This window comes from Pholcus phalangioides, unplaced genomic scaffold, assembly GCF_987345545.1.
Source record: "Pholcus phalangioides strain wild (caught in Gottingen) unplaced genomic scaffold, Ppha-v1.0 ptg000022l_1, whole genome shotgun sequence".
NCBI lineage: Eukaryota > Metazoa > Arthropoda > Arachnida > Araneae > Pholcidae > Pholcus > Pholcus phalangioides.
This window is the reverse complement of record NW_028301615.1, coordinates 23,588,867-23,604,785: the sequence shown is the minus strand read 5'-3', so window position 1 is coordinate 23,604,785 and position 15,919 is coordinate 23,588,867. Positions and strand designations below refer to the sequence as shown.

At 38.4% G+C, this 15,919-nt stretch overlaps 2 protein-coding genes across 2 annotated transcripts in view; one reads left to right on the top strand and one right to left on the bottom strand.

Annotated features, from left to right (window-relative positions):
• The window catches only part of LOC149070026 (putative polypeptide N-acetylgalactosaminyltransferase 10), an 85,973-nt gene that overhangs the window by 11,935 nt on the left and 58,119 nt on the right, over positions 1 to 15,919 (top strand). The gene's annotated exons all lie outside the window — the stretch shown is intronic.
• On the bottom strand, positions 11,700 to 12,257 carry LOC149070027 (uncharacterized). The gene has a single exon (XM_089249262.1). It carries the CDS (start codon positions 12,255 to 12,257, stop codon positions 11,700 to 11,702), a length of 558 nt encoding a protein of 185 aa, XP_089105388.1.

The following is a 15,919-nucleotide window of genomic DNA, read 5'->3' as shown; positions in this document are numbered from 1 at the left end:
CTTACTCACACACTCTGTCACGCACTAGCCACTATATCTCACTCACTTACTCACACACTCTGTCACGCACTAGCCACTATATCTCCCTCACTAACTCGCTCACTTACTTGCTGATTTATTGGTTGATCACACATCTTGTGTCGAACTGTCGTCGTCGTCGGTGAATTTCCAGTCGATAATTTTTCTCTGAGTATAATTGCATGCCGATAAATTTTCTGTAAATTATTCAGGCCTATCACCACGGGTAATTTACTATCAAATGAGCTGCGCTGGAAGCGTGCATGTGCACCAAATAGTGCGTTGCCATCTAAGTGTGTATCTAGTGTTGTGCATTAGTTGTTAACACTGCCATCTATTTGTAAAACTATGAGTGACATGTAATGATTGAATATCTGTACCACATTGTATGGTCTGTTGCTCGCTCTGGGGGAAACCCTTTTATATCGAGGTGACTGACTGGTACTCATGCCTCGAAATTCGGGCAGAAAACTGCCTGAGCCGATCATAACTGTTCAACCAGTGAAGTCTTAACAACTTCCAGGTGCTAACGCAATGAGGTACCCCATTTGGAAGAGTCATAAACAGCAGGCAGAATTTCAACACGGTGACGTAAATTAAGGCATCTGGCATTTTCACTTTATAATACAGATGGCATACGGCAGTACCACTGGAACACGCACCACTCTGACAACATAAGTACGTTAGGCCCACACATACTCCCAGGACACACATTCCGGAAACGATAATTTTCCAGTAGATTGTTCACGTGGCCCGAATTTTTTTTTTATCCCACTGTTAGGGGTCATTGAAGTATTACGTCAGCATCGAGGGGGGAGGGGGTTTGGGATTTGCTGACTTTTGATGGCGGGGGGAAGGGGAGGTTTGAAGGTTGCCTACGTCATCAACCACCCCTTTTTGAAGATATGAAATATTCTAAGCTACGGACGAAATTTTGCTGACGGGGGGGGGGGGGGTCAGTGTTTTGCTGACTTTTGCTGACAAGGAGGGGGGGTCAAAAATGGCTGAAAATCTGCTTACGTAATACTTGAACGGCCCCTTAGCTACATTTTATGACTGATATCATGCTGGCGGAGTGCTTGACTGGTGAACGGGGAATCATCTGGTCGGGTCTCCCACATGGATTTTTCCCGATACAACCACACGTCCTTATTGACACTGTGGCAAAATCACTTCAGTGGCAAAGCCTGGTTGTGGTCAGTTTACCCTGTTTATCCCCCTCCCAAGATATCCGTGATGCGAGCACATTATGAATTCCACGCTACGGCACCACGAAAAATTATGTTGTCTGTATGAAAGATTCTTGAACTAATGCCGTGTAGCTTTCACGAGGTATCAAAATGTTCCAGTAAAAGGCCCCGATTGAAGTGAGTTTACCCTTTACCGGTGGAGTCAAGATTTGAAAATTGATCTGTTATTCACCTTTCCGATGCTTTAGTTTAGAGATATCAACCATAAAATTCATGGGGGAGGAAAAGTATGTTTCTGTGTTGCTTTAATGGGCTTGCACATGTCCATGGAAACAATATTAAAACTAGAATTCTATTCTTCTTTGAAAATTGGTGATTTAAAAAAATTGAATTAATGGCATAAATAAGTGCTAAAATGAATGATTTTTTTGTTGTTGGAAAATTAAGTTTTAAATCTCGCACGTTTTGCAAAAAAAATCAAGTGTTTTCATGTAAGAAAAAAATACTTTTCTAATTAATGAAGCCGACGTGTTCCTAATTGGGAACATTGGCCGTTAAAAGGTTAAACCAGGTATCCGTGCACACATTGAAGACATTTCAGGTGGCGCGTGTAAGAATGGATGAGAGAACGATTAACTGGTAGTTTTTTTTATAAAGAGGTCCGTAGTATCCTTAATTGGCACAGCCTCTTATTGGCACCGTATTGGCCAGTAGCCACTTATTGGCACCTTATTGGCCAGTAGCCTCTTATTGGCATAGGAGGATCTGTGTAACTCTCGAAAAGTTAAGAATCAATGGATGGAACGGAACTTAACCACCACGACGAAAACATTAGGCGGACACAAAAAGCTTAGAAAAGAAACACAAAAACGAAAAAAAAAAGAAGATTAATTTCATTCAACAGCATTACGTTTTAACCCTTTCAGACCCGAGCATTTATTCTTTATAATTTTTCAAAATTGTTTTCAACCAAGAGGATGCAGGGTATATTCATTCATCTTCGCATAGAATATTTTCCAGAATTTTATGTAAAAAAATCACACTTTTCACGGATACACTTTCTCCTGGACACCATCTTAAAAAAAAATCCCCGAAAGTCCAACTTTGAGTCCGGTTCCCTGATGAAAGACTAAAATTCATATTAACGATATTTCTAACTCAAAACTTACAGAATCATTTAACCCTTTCAGTGGCAATCCCGAGATATCTCGTCAAACTTGATCTGCTTTATTTCAGCCCCACCACGAAATATCTCGTCTTCTAAAAACGAGTTTAAGTTGTTTTTACAGCAAAGCATATTTCCCATTTTCCCTCTCCCCTCCCACCTTCCAATCCGTCAACTGCCAGTGGGCGGAGTCAGCTCTTGTGCAAGTTTAGGTAAGCCAAGGACTGAAACAAAGACAGAAAGAAATACACGCTCAAGTAAGAAAAACACGCTTCAAAGAAAAAAAATTCTAATGTGAGAAAAAGCAACCCACACACATATTTGTGGTACCAGGGTCTTAAATTGTTAATACACACACACAACTTTGCGGTAAATCCGATGAATACGCTCACCATGATTCAGGTAGTGAGTTTGATGCGAATTCGGAATAATATCGTTTTATATTTTACAAAAGTTCTACTACTTCTGTATAAAAATATGTTTTGAAACACCCATTATATACATATGGTTAGATCATTTGAATCAAATTAGTGAATGTACGCAGACTGGTAAAAGAGGAGAATGTTCGCATCATTTCCTCAATCTTTAGATTCCATCGAGGAGTGAAGTTTTCATAAACGGAATGTAATTCATGAATTGAAAATCCGCGTAATTATAACTCGAGGAATGCCCCGTTTTTGAAGAATGTGGCGAATGCAAATTTTACGTGATGTTTTCGCTTATTTTTCCACTTGGTTTACGTACAACTTTTGAACTTGGGCCACTAATTCGACGTTCAATACTCGAGTCAGTGATGAATGAAATTATCCAGTTAACCATGATGGAATAAGCGCGAGGAATGAATTAAATTCTTTACACAAAACCGTAAGTTTCGTCTTGCCTTTGAATCTGGATGTTTGGAGCAGTTGAGAAGAAATTCGAATAAAACTAAATAGTGTATGCAGACACGCAGGAGAGTAATTCCAGTCCTTTGAAGATTTTGGATGCGAGGAAAGAGTTTTAAGTGGAGAATTTTCTAGAAATGTCATGATAATTAAAAGGATTGATTCTAAAGAATCGTGGAATTATTTTTCCTGAAGACGTTTCTAAGCCTTTGATGAGGAGATTTAAAATCTGTTTTATATCGTTAAGAATTTTTTTAAATTGATGGTCTCTGATAATTTCACGTGTTTCAAGTTTGTTCTGAAATCTTTCGTACATAGTATTCAATATCACTTGCAAAATAAACTTTTCCCTAAACATAGAGGAATACATAGGATGGTTCTTTCTATGAAATAACTTGTGAGCAAAGAGACAACACAAGCTACGTAGACAACAGTATAGTGAAGAGATTACGTCTGGTCAATTGCTACAAAGTACAGGGCTTTTATAATTAAAGTTCCACTTTGAAATGGCCATGAAAGGAAAACTACTGGACAAAATTTTATCAAATTTGGTAATAGTTTACAGGAGGTCATATAATTCAATTCTCCCCAAAAAAACTCACCACCAGCGGGGAATGGCGCTGTGTGCAATATTGTTAAACGAAATAAGACATGAAGACATCGATTTAAAATGTTACGAAAAAGCTACTTTCATGAAGGGGTATTTTTTTTTTTTTTTTGGTACATAAAGACATATTAAGAAGACACCAACGAATAAGGCAAATACACGAAAATACAAAAAGTCCTTGCATTTCAACACCAATAGGTGCTGTCTTCTTTCACCACTAGTCACGCTGACCGAATTTTCCACTTGGGTTTAATACCAAATCTTAACGCTCGGTTGCTCAGCGGAAAATGTACGTCTGTTCACTTCAAACGTCGTGACCACGACATGAATACATAGTTCACATTTTTGTCGATAGATGGCTTAGGAAACCAGTTCAGCAAGAATGACTGGACCTTTCTTCAATTTTTACTGTATACGAAACGCTCGTAAAGCTCCAGTCAGCGATTCATGTCAAAGGTAAAACAATTTCGCCCCATCTTTACTATATCTTTAATTTTATGGGTATTTTTTCTAGCCAATTAATTGAGCATTTTGTCTGTTGTGGCCTTTGTATTTGCATACAAAGGCCACAACAGACAAAATGGCGTTGAAAACCGAATGTAAGCACCAGTAGCAAGAAAATTCAAAAATGAGCTGTAAATCATACCCCTCCCATTCAATAGGACTATGATTTGCATAGTTCCAGTGATTTCATTTCGTGCAGCATTTTCTATCAACGAATGAATTGAACCAATTTCTTCTGTACCAAAAGAGAAATCTCCTCCCCCCCATGAGAATAACTTTTTCAAACCACAATAGAATAAAACAATTCCTACATTTTTGATGAAGTTTTAAACTATAATAAATTTTATACCAGCCTCCCGAAAGGTACGGAATTTATTATAAACTTCGGTTGTGAAATCCTGGCTTCTCTTTTCAAATTTTAAACTATCAATGAATTTTCGGGACACCCTGTATACATGTCCCATCCCGAATCGGGAAAAATACGAATTTGTGAAAAATACAATTTCGTCTATTAAAAACTATATAATAATTTGAATTATTATCTTTATTTTTCTTGAAGTTGGTTTTCTGTGCTTCCCGATTTCGAGGCCTGAATGCAAGAGCCGATCTCCCATTAATAACATCTCGCCACATAGAATAAATTCAATAACCAGTTTTCTGCGTTTAGTTTCCTCACCATTTCGAAGCTTCAACCCTATGAAACGAAGTTGTGTTTTTCTTTCTCTATTTTCTTTCTGTACTCCTGTTAATGATTTCTTTCTCCCACATATCATACATCTTTCTATTATATACACGTAAGAGCGAAAGAGAATTCGTAGGGTGAGGGTGAAAAGTGTCCACTCTTATGGAGTATACTTAAAGTATACTCTTACCTATTACCTGTTATGTATTATTTTTTGAAACTATCTTCCTTTTCTTCCAATACATTTCCTCCTTTCTTCCTTTTTCTATCGAGCGGTTATGTTAGGATAAAGTTACCAGATTTATCGCCGATTCGTCAAATACAAATACAACGCCACAACAGGCAAATTGCCCAACGAGGTGGCTGACTTAAGAACATCATGGATCCCCGAGCCGTTTTTTGGAGGCCCTACCTACTACTACTACACCACACATGCACCCCCCCCCCCGCGAACCCCCCAACGAATCGGTACATGCGGGAATGTGCGTATACGTGTAGTGAAACCTGACGTGAAGTTTTGTTGTTTCAATAATGCTTGTTATGTGTAGTGCTGCCATCTGTTTTTCTAACTATGAGTGAAGTGTTATTATTGAATGATTTATCGTTGTAGGACTGTTGCTCTCTGTGGCGAGACTTTTTAACGGGTAGATCGGCTCGCATTTGCGCCTTGAAGTTGGGAACCACAGAAAACCAACTTCAGCCGACCGCCTCTGTGGGGTTTGAACCCGGATCCTCGCATCGCGAGTCCGTCACTATAACCACTCGACCACCACAGCGGTCAAATAGAGATTATTCAAATTTGTTGCCAGAAGCTTGTACGCGAAGGAGTTTATATTACGACATAACCTTCGGAATGCGTCGATAGATCAAGGCTGTGCATTGTCTGAAAAAAAAAAAACTAATTACGGTATAGTACGCATGTGCATTCTCTATGAGTTGCAATTCAAAATCGTCGATGTACTACGCGCGCCACGTTGTTCTTAGATATATAATCTTCATTTCATCACTACCACTACTGAACCACACATGCACCTCGTCGATAATCCTCTGCGGAACCTCTAACGAATCGGTGCTTGTTGGAATGTGCGTGCACGTGTAGTGAAACCTGACGTGAAGTTTGTCTCTGTGTAATGATTGTTATGTGTAGTGCTTCCATCTGCCTCCAGTTTTTCTAACTATAAGTGGAGTTTAAAGATTGAATAATTGTATCGTTGTAGGCCTGCCTTGCGGCGAGTTGTTTAATGGGGAGATCGGCTCATTATACCATTATCGATTCTGAGTATTCGAATATTTTGGAAGAAAATTCTAAAAACCAATCGGAATAATAAAATATGTGCATTTCACACATTTGTGAAATATCATACAAAGTAATGACGGCAAATTACAGTTTAAATATATGCATTAAAAACCACTATGAACGAAAAGAAGAACGATTTTTGTGGCGAATCCGTATTTACACCGTACATATTAATTTTCGATTTCCACTTGTATAGCTACCAAACATATCTGTTATCATTGAAGTGATGGGAACGTACGGAATTTTAATTGAAAATCAGAGGATTTGCATGTTAAAAGATTCTCGAAATTAGACGGAGTTTCTTCAGAGAATAGAGTTCTTTAATGCGTTCTGGGAAGTTCCCAATTCGAATTGAAATAGAGTTTTTACCGAAGTAATGAGAAGAGCTTTCTGGCACAACACGCAGTTCGGTGTTTGCATTCCGATCAGTGAACAATTCCAACGTCGAGAAGCTGATAATTGACTCTTTAGCATCCCAAGTGTTCGTTTTACAAAAAATGAAATCCCTCGTCCTCTCTACAAATATGTATAAGGAGTGATTGTGCTCATAGATTGAAATTCGGAGTGAGAATCAAATATCATTTTTGAATGAAATATATTTACTCCTAAAAGAACGTATAAGTGAGGTCTGTTCAAGTATCCATCCATATTTTTCCGTGAGTAAACCAATGATGCAAGGGCATAGCTGTGAACTTTCGAAAATCAGAATCCGGGAGGTTTTCACGCGGATCTAAATTCCGTACGAAAATAAATGTAAAAGGGATCTTTTAAAACATTTTAAGGATTTTTCATAAGTAAAAGGGATATTTTCCCGTTGCAAAAACCGTGACACCCTGCAAACCGTCGCTAATCGTGGCTAACAAGTAGGGGTTAAAGTCCTTGGTTTAAATCACCTCTCAAAAATCAAATCTCGCTAACCAAAAAAATCTCCGTCGAGCCCGAAACGGGAGATATGGATAAAGGAGATACACGCGATCGCGCCAATTTCGGATTTCGAAAGGCTTGTTGATTGGCGAATTTTGTGCTTTCTACCCAAAAATGAAGTATTTTTTTTTTAAGATTTGACGAAATGGATTTGCACAACGCTTATGAAGAAGCAGTTGTTTTTTTTTTTTTTCAAGTAAATGCTTGAAGAATAATTTTTCCCTAAATGTAGGGATTTTTTACAATCACGGGCAATAAAAGAATTTTTCGGGAGCAGAAATTCAGGAGACTCCCGGAAAATCCGGGAGACTTGGCAGCTATGCGCTGTATAGAGAGACATGTTTTGATGCAAGTATGTAGGCAATATTAGTGGGCATGCTTGAATTTTTTCCTGTCTGAAGAAGTCGCTAGTCCTTGGCAGACCGCCGGAGAGTGAGGAAGTGTAAGGGAGCGCCGTAGAGTATTTTTGTTTCCGCCAAAATGACAGGAAAAACGTGAACAACGCTACTGCATTAATCGTGATTCCGATTAATGCGAATTGCGACGCAGCACATCTTGGTACCATTACTCCTTGGCGATGGTTGTGTCGTGCGGCGCTCCTGACGCCAAAATCGTCAGTCGCAATGGAATGAATTGATCCAATAATTCTAATGCTCGCCTCGTCTGGAAGTTCTCTGAACGTGATTTTATGATCCTGCATCAACAGAGTCTTCACTTAGTCAATGACGGTCTCATTTCTGGATGGCGAAGACCCACCAGAGAACGTGCTTCACACTCCATTGATGTTCTGCCATCTTTGAAGTGATTGTGCCATGCCTTTATCGGTGTGGTGCCCATTCCTTCCATCTCGGAAGGTCTGTTGAATCATGCGGATTGTTTCCACTGTAATCACCAAACGTCACAAAAACTTTATTGCAGTAGTGTTGTTCAAATTTTTCCTGCAATTTTGTCAAAAACGATAATTCGACAGTGGTCCTTTACACTTCCTCATTATTCGGCGATCTGCTGGCATTAAGCAGCTTCTACAGGCAGATAAAAATCCCAGCATACGCGCACCAAATCACGCCTCCCTAGTTGCATTGGTTTCACGTACGCACAATTATTGGTTGGATGCTTTTTGATCCTTTTCAACTTCATAAAGTTGGTACAATCATTTCTCCATCTCGAACGAGATAGATCCTACGAAAATTTAAAAATTCTAATTAGCTACACAAGTACAAATAAGGATCGAAAATAACAGTGTCTCTGTCAGCGGATTAGCTACACTATGTAATTGGGAAGTGAAAGTAAAATGTCGAGGTGTGAACGCTGGGAATAAGCACTGTCTGTGTGTGTGTACGTTCTCTATACAAATCTATAATTTTATATCGATCGTCGCCAAATTTTGCACATATACTAAATGGGACCCGATTTGAATGATGGGCTACTTCCAAATTTCGTCAGAGCAGGGCAAATGCCCCAAATGGGGAAAACACTGTCGGGCAACAGTGATTTTTGGTCTTCAACAATCACTTTCGGAACGTTTACTTTGGTTACCCTGGTTCCCTAGCAATGCGTTTCAGACGTGTATATGCCTTTATAATGGATTGTCACTTCTCTAATACTGTTAGCATATATATATAAATAATAGTTTATGCCTTTACAATGTTTTGCCACTTTTTCAATAGTCATCAGAATCATCATCAGCATCACCTTGAGGGATAGGCAAAGGATGATCCCCATGGAAATCTGTGTTAAAATTGCCAATTTTACCGTAGAAATGCGCAAATTTAGTGGCGGTTTTCCGCATATCAATAATTTTAAAAATTGTATTGAATTCTCGATTATTTGAAATACGTATATTGAGTTCGCTTAGAGGTATAAGAAGCCCAGAAAACTAAATATGAAGTAATAATAGGAGCATTATAACGCTTCTAACGTCGTGGTCGATGGACCACAACGTTTGAAGTGTGAAGACCCATTGGTGTTGAAATGCATTAGGACTTTTTGTATTTTCGTGTATTCGCCTTATTCGTTGGTCTCGTCCTAATATTCTTGGGCAAAGTTGATCAACTCTTCCAAATAGTTTATATCTTATTTATGTATAGTTCAGTACTATGTATAGTCAGTTCTATAATTATTTCTCGCGTTTAGGCATTTTTACTGATCCGCAAAACTCATTGCTCTTATTTACGTATTTTCTTCCGATCCGCAAATCATTCGTCCTATTTATTTATTTATTTATTTATTGCCAGTCTTCAAATTATTTTTTCAAACTTAGCATTTTTTGCTGGTGCGCAAATTATTACTCCCGGAGATGTATATTTTGACGCTGGGTTTAGTAAAATGAACTTTTTTCTCGCCATTTCTTCTTTACCCCAGTGACTTTATTTTCATGATAGCAGGTGCTGAAAATTAAATTTATTTGCAACCCTAGATTCCATTGCAAAACTTTTTCGCAACTTTTACTGTATCGCCCGTCTTATTTTGATGATAGAATTCAGGGACGCCCTGTACGCTCCTATAAATGTATAGATTTTTGAATCTATATCATGGCCTCTCAGATGCGTCCGAATGTTCAAATAAACCAAAGCACGATGAATAATCTACACAAGTATATCTCTTGTCAAAACTGAATCTTCGAGATACCTCTTCATTTAAGAGGATTGTCGAGATCCGATACATCGGTCCAAAGAAATCCTATTTTGCCACGTCCCACCCGTTAACCTATTACAAAAGAAAAGCCAGTGGCGTCAAGTGCAAAGGCGGTTTTACGCCACTGATATATATACATACATATCGGGCAACTACTATCATCACAGCCGTTTTTGAATAATTTATGGAGAATCGATTCAGGAGAGGACGCCATTGCCAGGCATAACATGCGAGAGATCTTCTGAAGTTCACAGGTTTCTTCTCTGTGTGTGACTCTCTCTCTCTCTCTCTCTCTTGCTCCACCCTTTATTCGCATGCATTTGCATCGAATTCTAACAGTAGAATTTCCATTTGAAAATGAGAGCGAAAGAGTTCTATGAGAAGAGTGTTGCGTCTTGTTCATAAAATCGATACTTCTGCTGCGTGTAAAAAAGGAAAGAAACAGACATATTTAACAGGTTTTTACTCAATACCCAATCGGAAAGAATATAAGAGAAATACATTGATAACACCTCCTAAAGAGGGGGATAAAATTCCTTAAAAAAAATAGTAATTCTTCAACAATGAAGGTGTTTCTCAGATTAGTCGAATACATTTGCCTATTATACAATATTACGCCTGTAGTATCGACCAAATTTGAATCAAAACGAAAGGACCGTAAACGTTCTTGAAGCAACTTTATATGGATAGAACCGCTCACAATATACCCCGGACTGATGCAAAGCACCATACACCAGAGGAAATCTCTACAGGCATTTAACTAAGGAGAGAATTCAGAATTCTCTTCATTAAAAACTTTACATTGTTACTTGTATATTAACACATTCGACAAGTCACGTAAAGCCCTTTTATTATGGATCCGGGTAAATGATATTCACATGTTGACATATCGAAGATATAGGACTGACCGGCTAGATAGATAGGTAGAACCGCTCACACCCAGGACTGATGCAGAGCACCTTACTTCCGCTCAAGACTTGTTGCAGTTTTCTCGTTGCAAATCTTAGTGAAATAATTTTCCGTTTCCACAAGATCTCTCGTCCGTTCGGTGGTACAAATGGTATCCCTTTATGTGCTCACACTGTGTCACGTAGTGTTATCATGCTTCCCGGATGGCCGCATCTCAACGTGCTGGTCTGGATGATTTTGAACCTTTGCATGCCTTTGCATGTATTCACCGAATGCACCGTGTTCTGTGAGGAACACTACTATTTCTCTCGGCATGACTTCTTTAATTTTACCCACTTTTGGTATTAAGTCGATGACCTTTCTTCCGGTGGTGCATATTTGCCAATGGTGTTGCCATTTCTCTGATACTTCTTGCGACAGCAGATTTTTAATGTAGTATGCCGGTAATTTCATTAGGTGGTTTTCATGTTGATGTTTTGTAGCCTTTTTTGCGAATTTTTCCGCCATTTCATTCCCCTGAATGCCTACATGAGCTTCCGCCCATCGTATTGTAATCTTCCTGTTGTCCATTAGTGTTTTGCTAATGTCATACACTAGGCCAGTGTTTCCCAAAGTGGGCAATATCGCCCCCTGGTTGGCGATGGAATGGTCCAAGGGGGCGATAGAACCTACTGATTTAACATAGGATTCTATGGGTTTACTTGAGTTGGGGGACGATGAGAGGAAAAAAATTCTGATGAGGGGGGGCGATGGAACAAACAGTTTGGGAGATTATGCACTAGGCTATGAGGCGATTCTACGTCTCGTATTGCCTGTACACAGGACATGCTGTTTGGACTTTATAGTTGATATTTCTGCAAAATGTTTTGCATTATTGACGGCCATTCAGATTGCGTATAACTCTGCTTGGAATACAGTGTTGTAATTGAGCAATCGACAGTTCCATTTGTCTGATACTTTACCTAAGTGAACACTTATGCAGGCTGCTCCTACGCCATCTACGGTCTTGGAGCCATCAGTAAAAATAATTGGATGGGTTGATTCTTCTGCATCTGTGGTCAAGACCTGAATATCTTTCACCGGGTGATAAGTCCATGGTGGATTTTTACGCTCTACATCTGTAGGAAGATGTGTTATATTGTTTAATTTAATATATCGCTTTAGCCTTAAATTTGCTTTCTGTACTTCGTTGTCCAAAAGTATATGTTGTGGAGGATCGTTAGTTAATACTTGTAACGCACTGATTGGTGTTGTGGAATAGGCTCCAGTGATGAATAGCAGGAATTTTCTTTGAAGAGAGTCTACTTTTGTTCTTAGTTGTTGTTTTCGATCATTGAACCATGCGATAGAGTCATATGCTATAATGCGGACGGCGATAACTTTATAAAGCGTATTTCTAATACTTGCATTAATGCCCCGATGCTGGACCAGCCATTCAAACATTATTCCTAAATAGTTTATATTTATATTGTGCCTTATAGGATTGTTTATTGATTATTATTGTTTCGCAGTCTAATAGTTGGTCTTCCCTTTTTGTGAGAAATCCATAAATATATTGAAAGTATGAAATTTCACAATTTGCAAATACCATTGCCGATGTCAACTAGTGAATCTAAATGATTTTCAGTATTGTTATAAAATATCGATTAGGCTCATTGTGCAAATTAATGTTGCGTTGACAGAGCATTATTATTTTTGTACTGCATAGATATACGGATAATGGGCAAAAGCAGTTCGATAAACAAAAATAAAACGTTTGAATTCAGTGCAATACTTACCATATAATTGTAAATACTTGACTACATATTTTCACCAGTAGACGGCAGTAAATATTTCAATATCTGCGCCCTCTAGAATATCCGACCACGAGCCGCCACTGGTTGAATATCATGAAAAGAATGGATGTGTAAAAAATTCCATATGTGCTGATTAGCATCTAACGCGAAGTTTGTTTCTGGGGGAAATGCGTACTGCATGTCCCAGAAGTGCTGTCACCTACATTCCGAAATCAAATTCAAACAACTGTGCAGTTTGTTTGTTCGCCATTATGTTTGTTGCTCCCTGTTTACATATGCACTAAATACTGTGCTCTTAGGATTCTAATTCCCCAATACCCAACTCGCATTTGATGTATTAGTGCCGTTCATGCACACATGCATTTTGATAGGGTTGCCAACTTCAATTGTTTAATGCAAAGCATACCACGTAGCTCAAGAAGTTATATATACATTCGAAAACGTGTCAAAAAAGGTTTGAATTCTTCCTTAAGTAACAACAAAATATAGATTCCGCAACTTCCATTGTCTCGTCGAAACGGAAATAGGATTTTGCGTAATCTGCTTCCGGAATTTCCCCTATTATGTAATTAATATTATTTCCTTTTAATTAATACGTATATACATCGTTATTCTTATCACTTTTCCTTGACAAATGAATTTTCCAGGAATTAAAAGTCGGCCCAATTATAAAATGCAATTACCGATGATACGGAGCTATTCTGTTTCTGGATTATTTCCTGGAACTACCTCCCGGGTCTTCGCTGTCGAAAATTTTGTGTCGACATAATGTTGAGGGAAAAATACTGAATTTGAAATACGGGCTCGAACTTTGAATTAATGGAGTTTTATAGGGTATAAAATTGCATAAATAAGAGCACAGATGGAGCCGCGTGCTCTTCGGATGACGTGGCTTTTATTCTGAAATTGCATACGTACGTGTCAAGCAGAACCCTATACACAGGGTTATCTCTGTATGCCGGTAATAAAGGCCAACATATCCATTTTTTTTTTCGAAATTGGGATAACGCTATCGATTTGCAGTGCTTTTGTTACATTACAACACTGAGTCCTATTTCAATAAATAACATAGAAAGACATGCTGAAAAAAATATTTAAAAACGACTCTCCTGAAATATTTCATACTTCTGACATAGTGTCCATTACCTCCGGCGTATGTAAACTGCATTTACATAAGCTACTACGCTAATTCATTAGTTGATTCATTTAAACTGTGTGGTATATTGATTTGGTGAGTATTAAAACACGATAGTGAGGTGTAGCTGACCACGTGGTGTTGGATATTTCACTGTTTGTCTTGGTTGTACGGGAAAGGGATAACATTAATCTGACAAGAAATGTGTAGGGTCCGACAGACCCCATTCCTTTTTTTACCGTATCGCCCAGCATTACCCGGTATGCCGTAAAACACGAAGGGCATAGCTTTTCCAATGCTGGGGTCAGATCCGTTCCCGGCACGCCGGGAAAAACAAGGATGACCGACTGCATTCAGCCAATTCGATAAATTATTAAAGTAAAAATATTTACAATTTACCAGAATCTGTGACTGAAATTTCCCGGCATGTCGAGATGTACGAGTATTCTGGCATGCTGTGGCCTCCCTAACTGTTTCTTGGCATACCTAATGTGGTAATTTGGCTCAATCCTTCTATCTACGCGCGTGAGTGACCTTCAATTCCTTCAGTTTCTGAGCTGATAGCTCAGAAAATCTTCATGAAAACACTTTTCGTTGATTTTTTAAATGCATTAATACTTGATGGCGGTTGAAAATGGCACCACGACGCCACTAAGGGTTAATGCAAGATACTACTACTACTACTAAACCGTGCATGCATCTCTCGTACACATCCCTCCGCGTAATTTATAACGAATTGGCACGTGTCGGAATGTGTGTTCTGATTTGTATGAGTGGCCCTAACGGATTTATGTTGTGCCTGTTTCGTGCTGCCATCGGCCTAACATTTTCTGAAGTAAAGATGGAAATGCTTGAATTGCTCATGTTATGTCCGTATCGTGTTGTAAGTCAACCTGCTCTCTGCGGAGCGGCTCGCATTAACGCCTCGAAGCTGGAAAGCCAGCTTCAGCCGACCAGCACTGTGCCGTCAACGGGGTTTGAACCTGGATCCTCAGGACGAGAAGTTCAGCACATTGGCTACAAGATATTACTGTACATTGAACCAACATCACATACCTAACCTCCATTTGACGGTCAGATTTTTAAAACAGTCTTCCGCGTACCGAAAATAGCGCCGATCACTATGATAAAGCGCAAATTATAGAGTGGAACGAGTATCAAAGATAATATTAAAAATTTTCACAATATATATATATATATTAAATAAATTTATAATTAAAATAATTTATAATTTAGTAATTACCACTATCAATTTAATTGTGTTTCTATGATATTTATCTTATTTTAATTACGATTTTTATGTTCGCAGTGAGGTTTTTAACAATATAGGGTACAATGCTGACAAATAAATGTTCTGATAATTTCACTAGATGACGCTACATTTAATGAAAAGAAGGGATGATAACTCATTGTTTTCATTCTTTCGTTCTTTTCACATAGAAAACGAGGATCTTCCCAGCAATTCACACATGCGCTGCTACTAACACTACCTGAACCACTCGTACAATTAGTAAAAATTTACTCTTCCAAAGAAACTGTGCGAAGAAACTTCCCATAAATTGGTGCATGCCGGAATGCGTCATGCATGTGATTCTTATCTATCGAGAAGTTTTTTTCTGAGGGATGCCTGATGTATGTCCCATAAAGTAAAAAGTGTCATCTATCTTCCAGATTTATATTATTATTTTATTTGCCTTTCCATGTTGTATGCGAATTTTAAATGATTTAGGCCTGATTGCCTTCTTTTAAATATGCACTGGGAAATGCTCTCTAGCAGGGATGTGTCGTAACCTCTGGGTCGTGGACCTGCCAGGAGGCACGACCCAGTCTGCGAAAGGTGTTCCGGTAGAAAAACACGATAACGATAAATGCCGAGGCTGACTACATATCGTTCATAATAATACGGGTAATTGGCAAAATAATGTGTCAAAGGCCAGTGAAGTTGCAAATTTAATCTAAAAAAGTCCTAACAGCCAAAAATATATATACACATATATATATACACACACACACACACACACACATATATATATATATATATATATTTTTTTTTTTTTTCCTTTTGAAAAGGTGAGTAAAGGTAGTACTAATTTCAATCAAAAAAGGCAAATATGCATTAATGTTGGCAAATAATATAGGCGATATATATAAGATTGTCCATTACAGCAATAAAA

Bases quoted from the DNA above. Each gene is read 5' to 3' on its own strand.
- LOC149070027 (XM_089249262.1), bottom strand. From the start codon at position 12,257: ATGTTTGAATGGCTGGTCCAGCATCGGGGCATTAATGCAAGTATTAGA.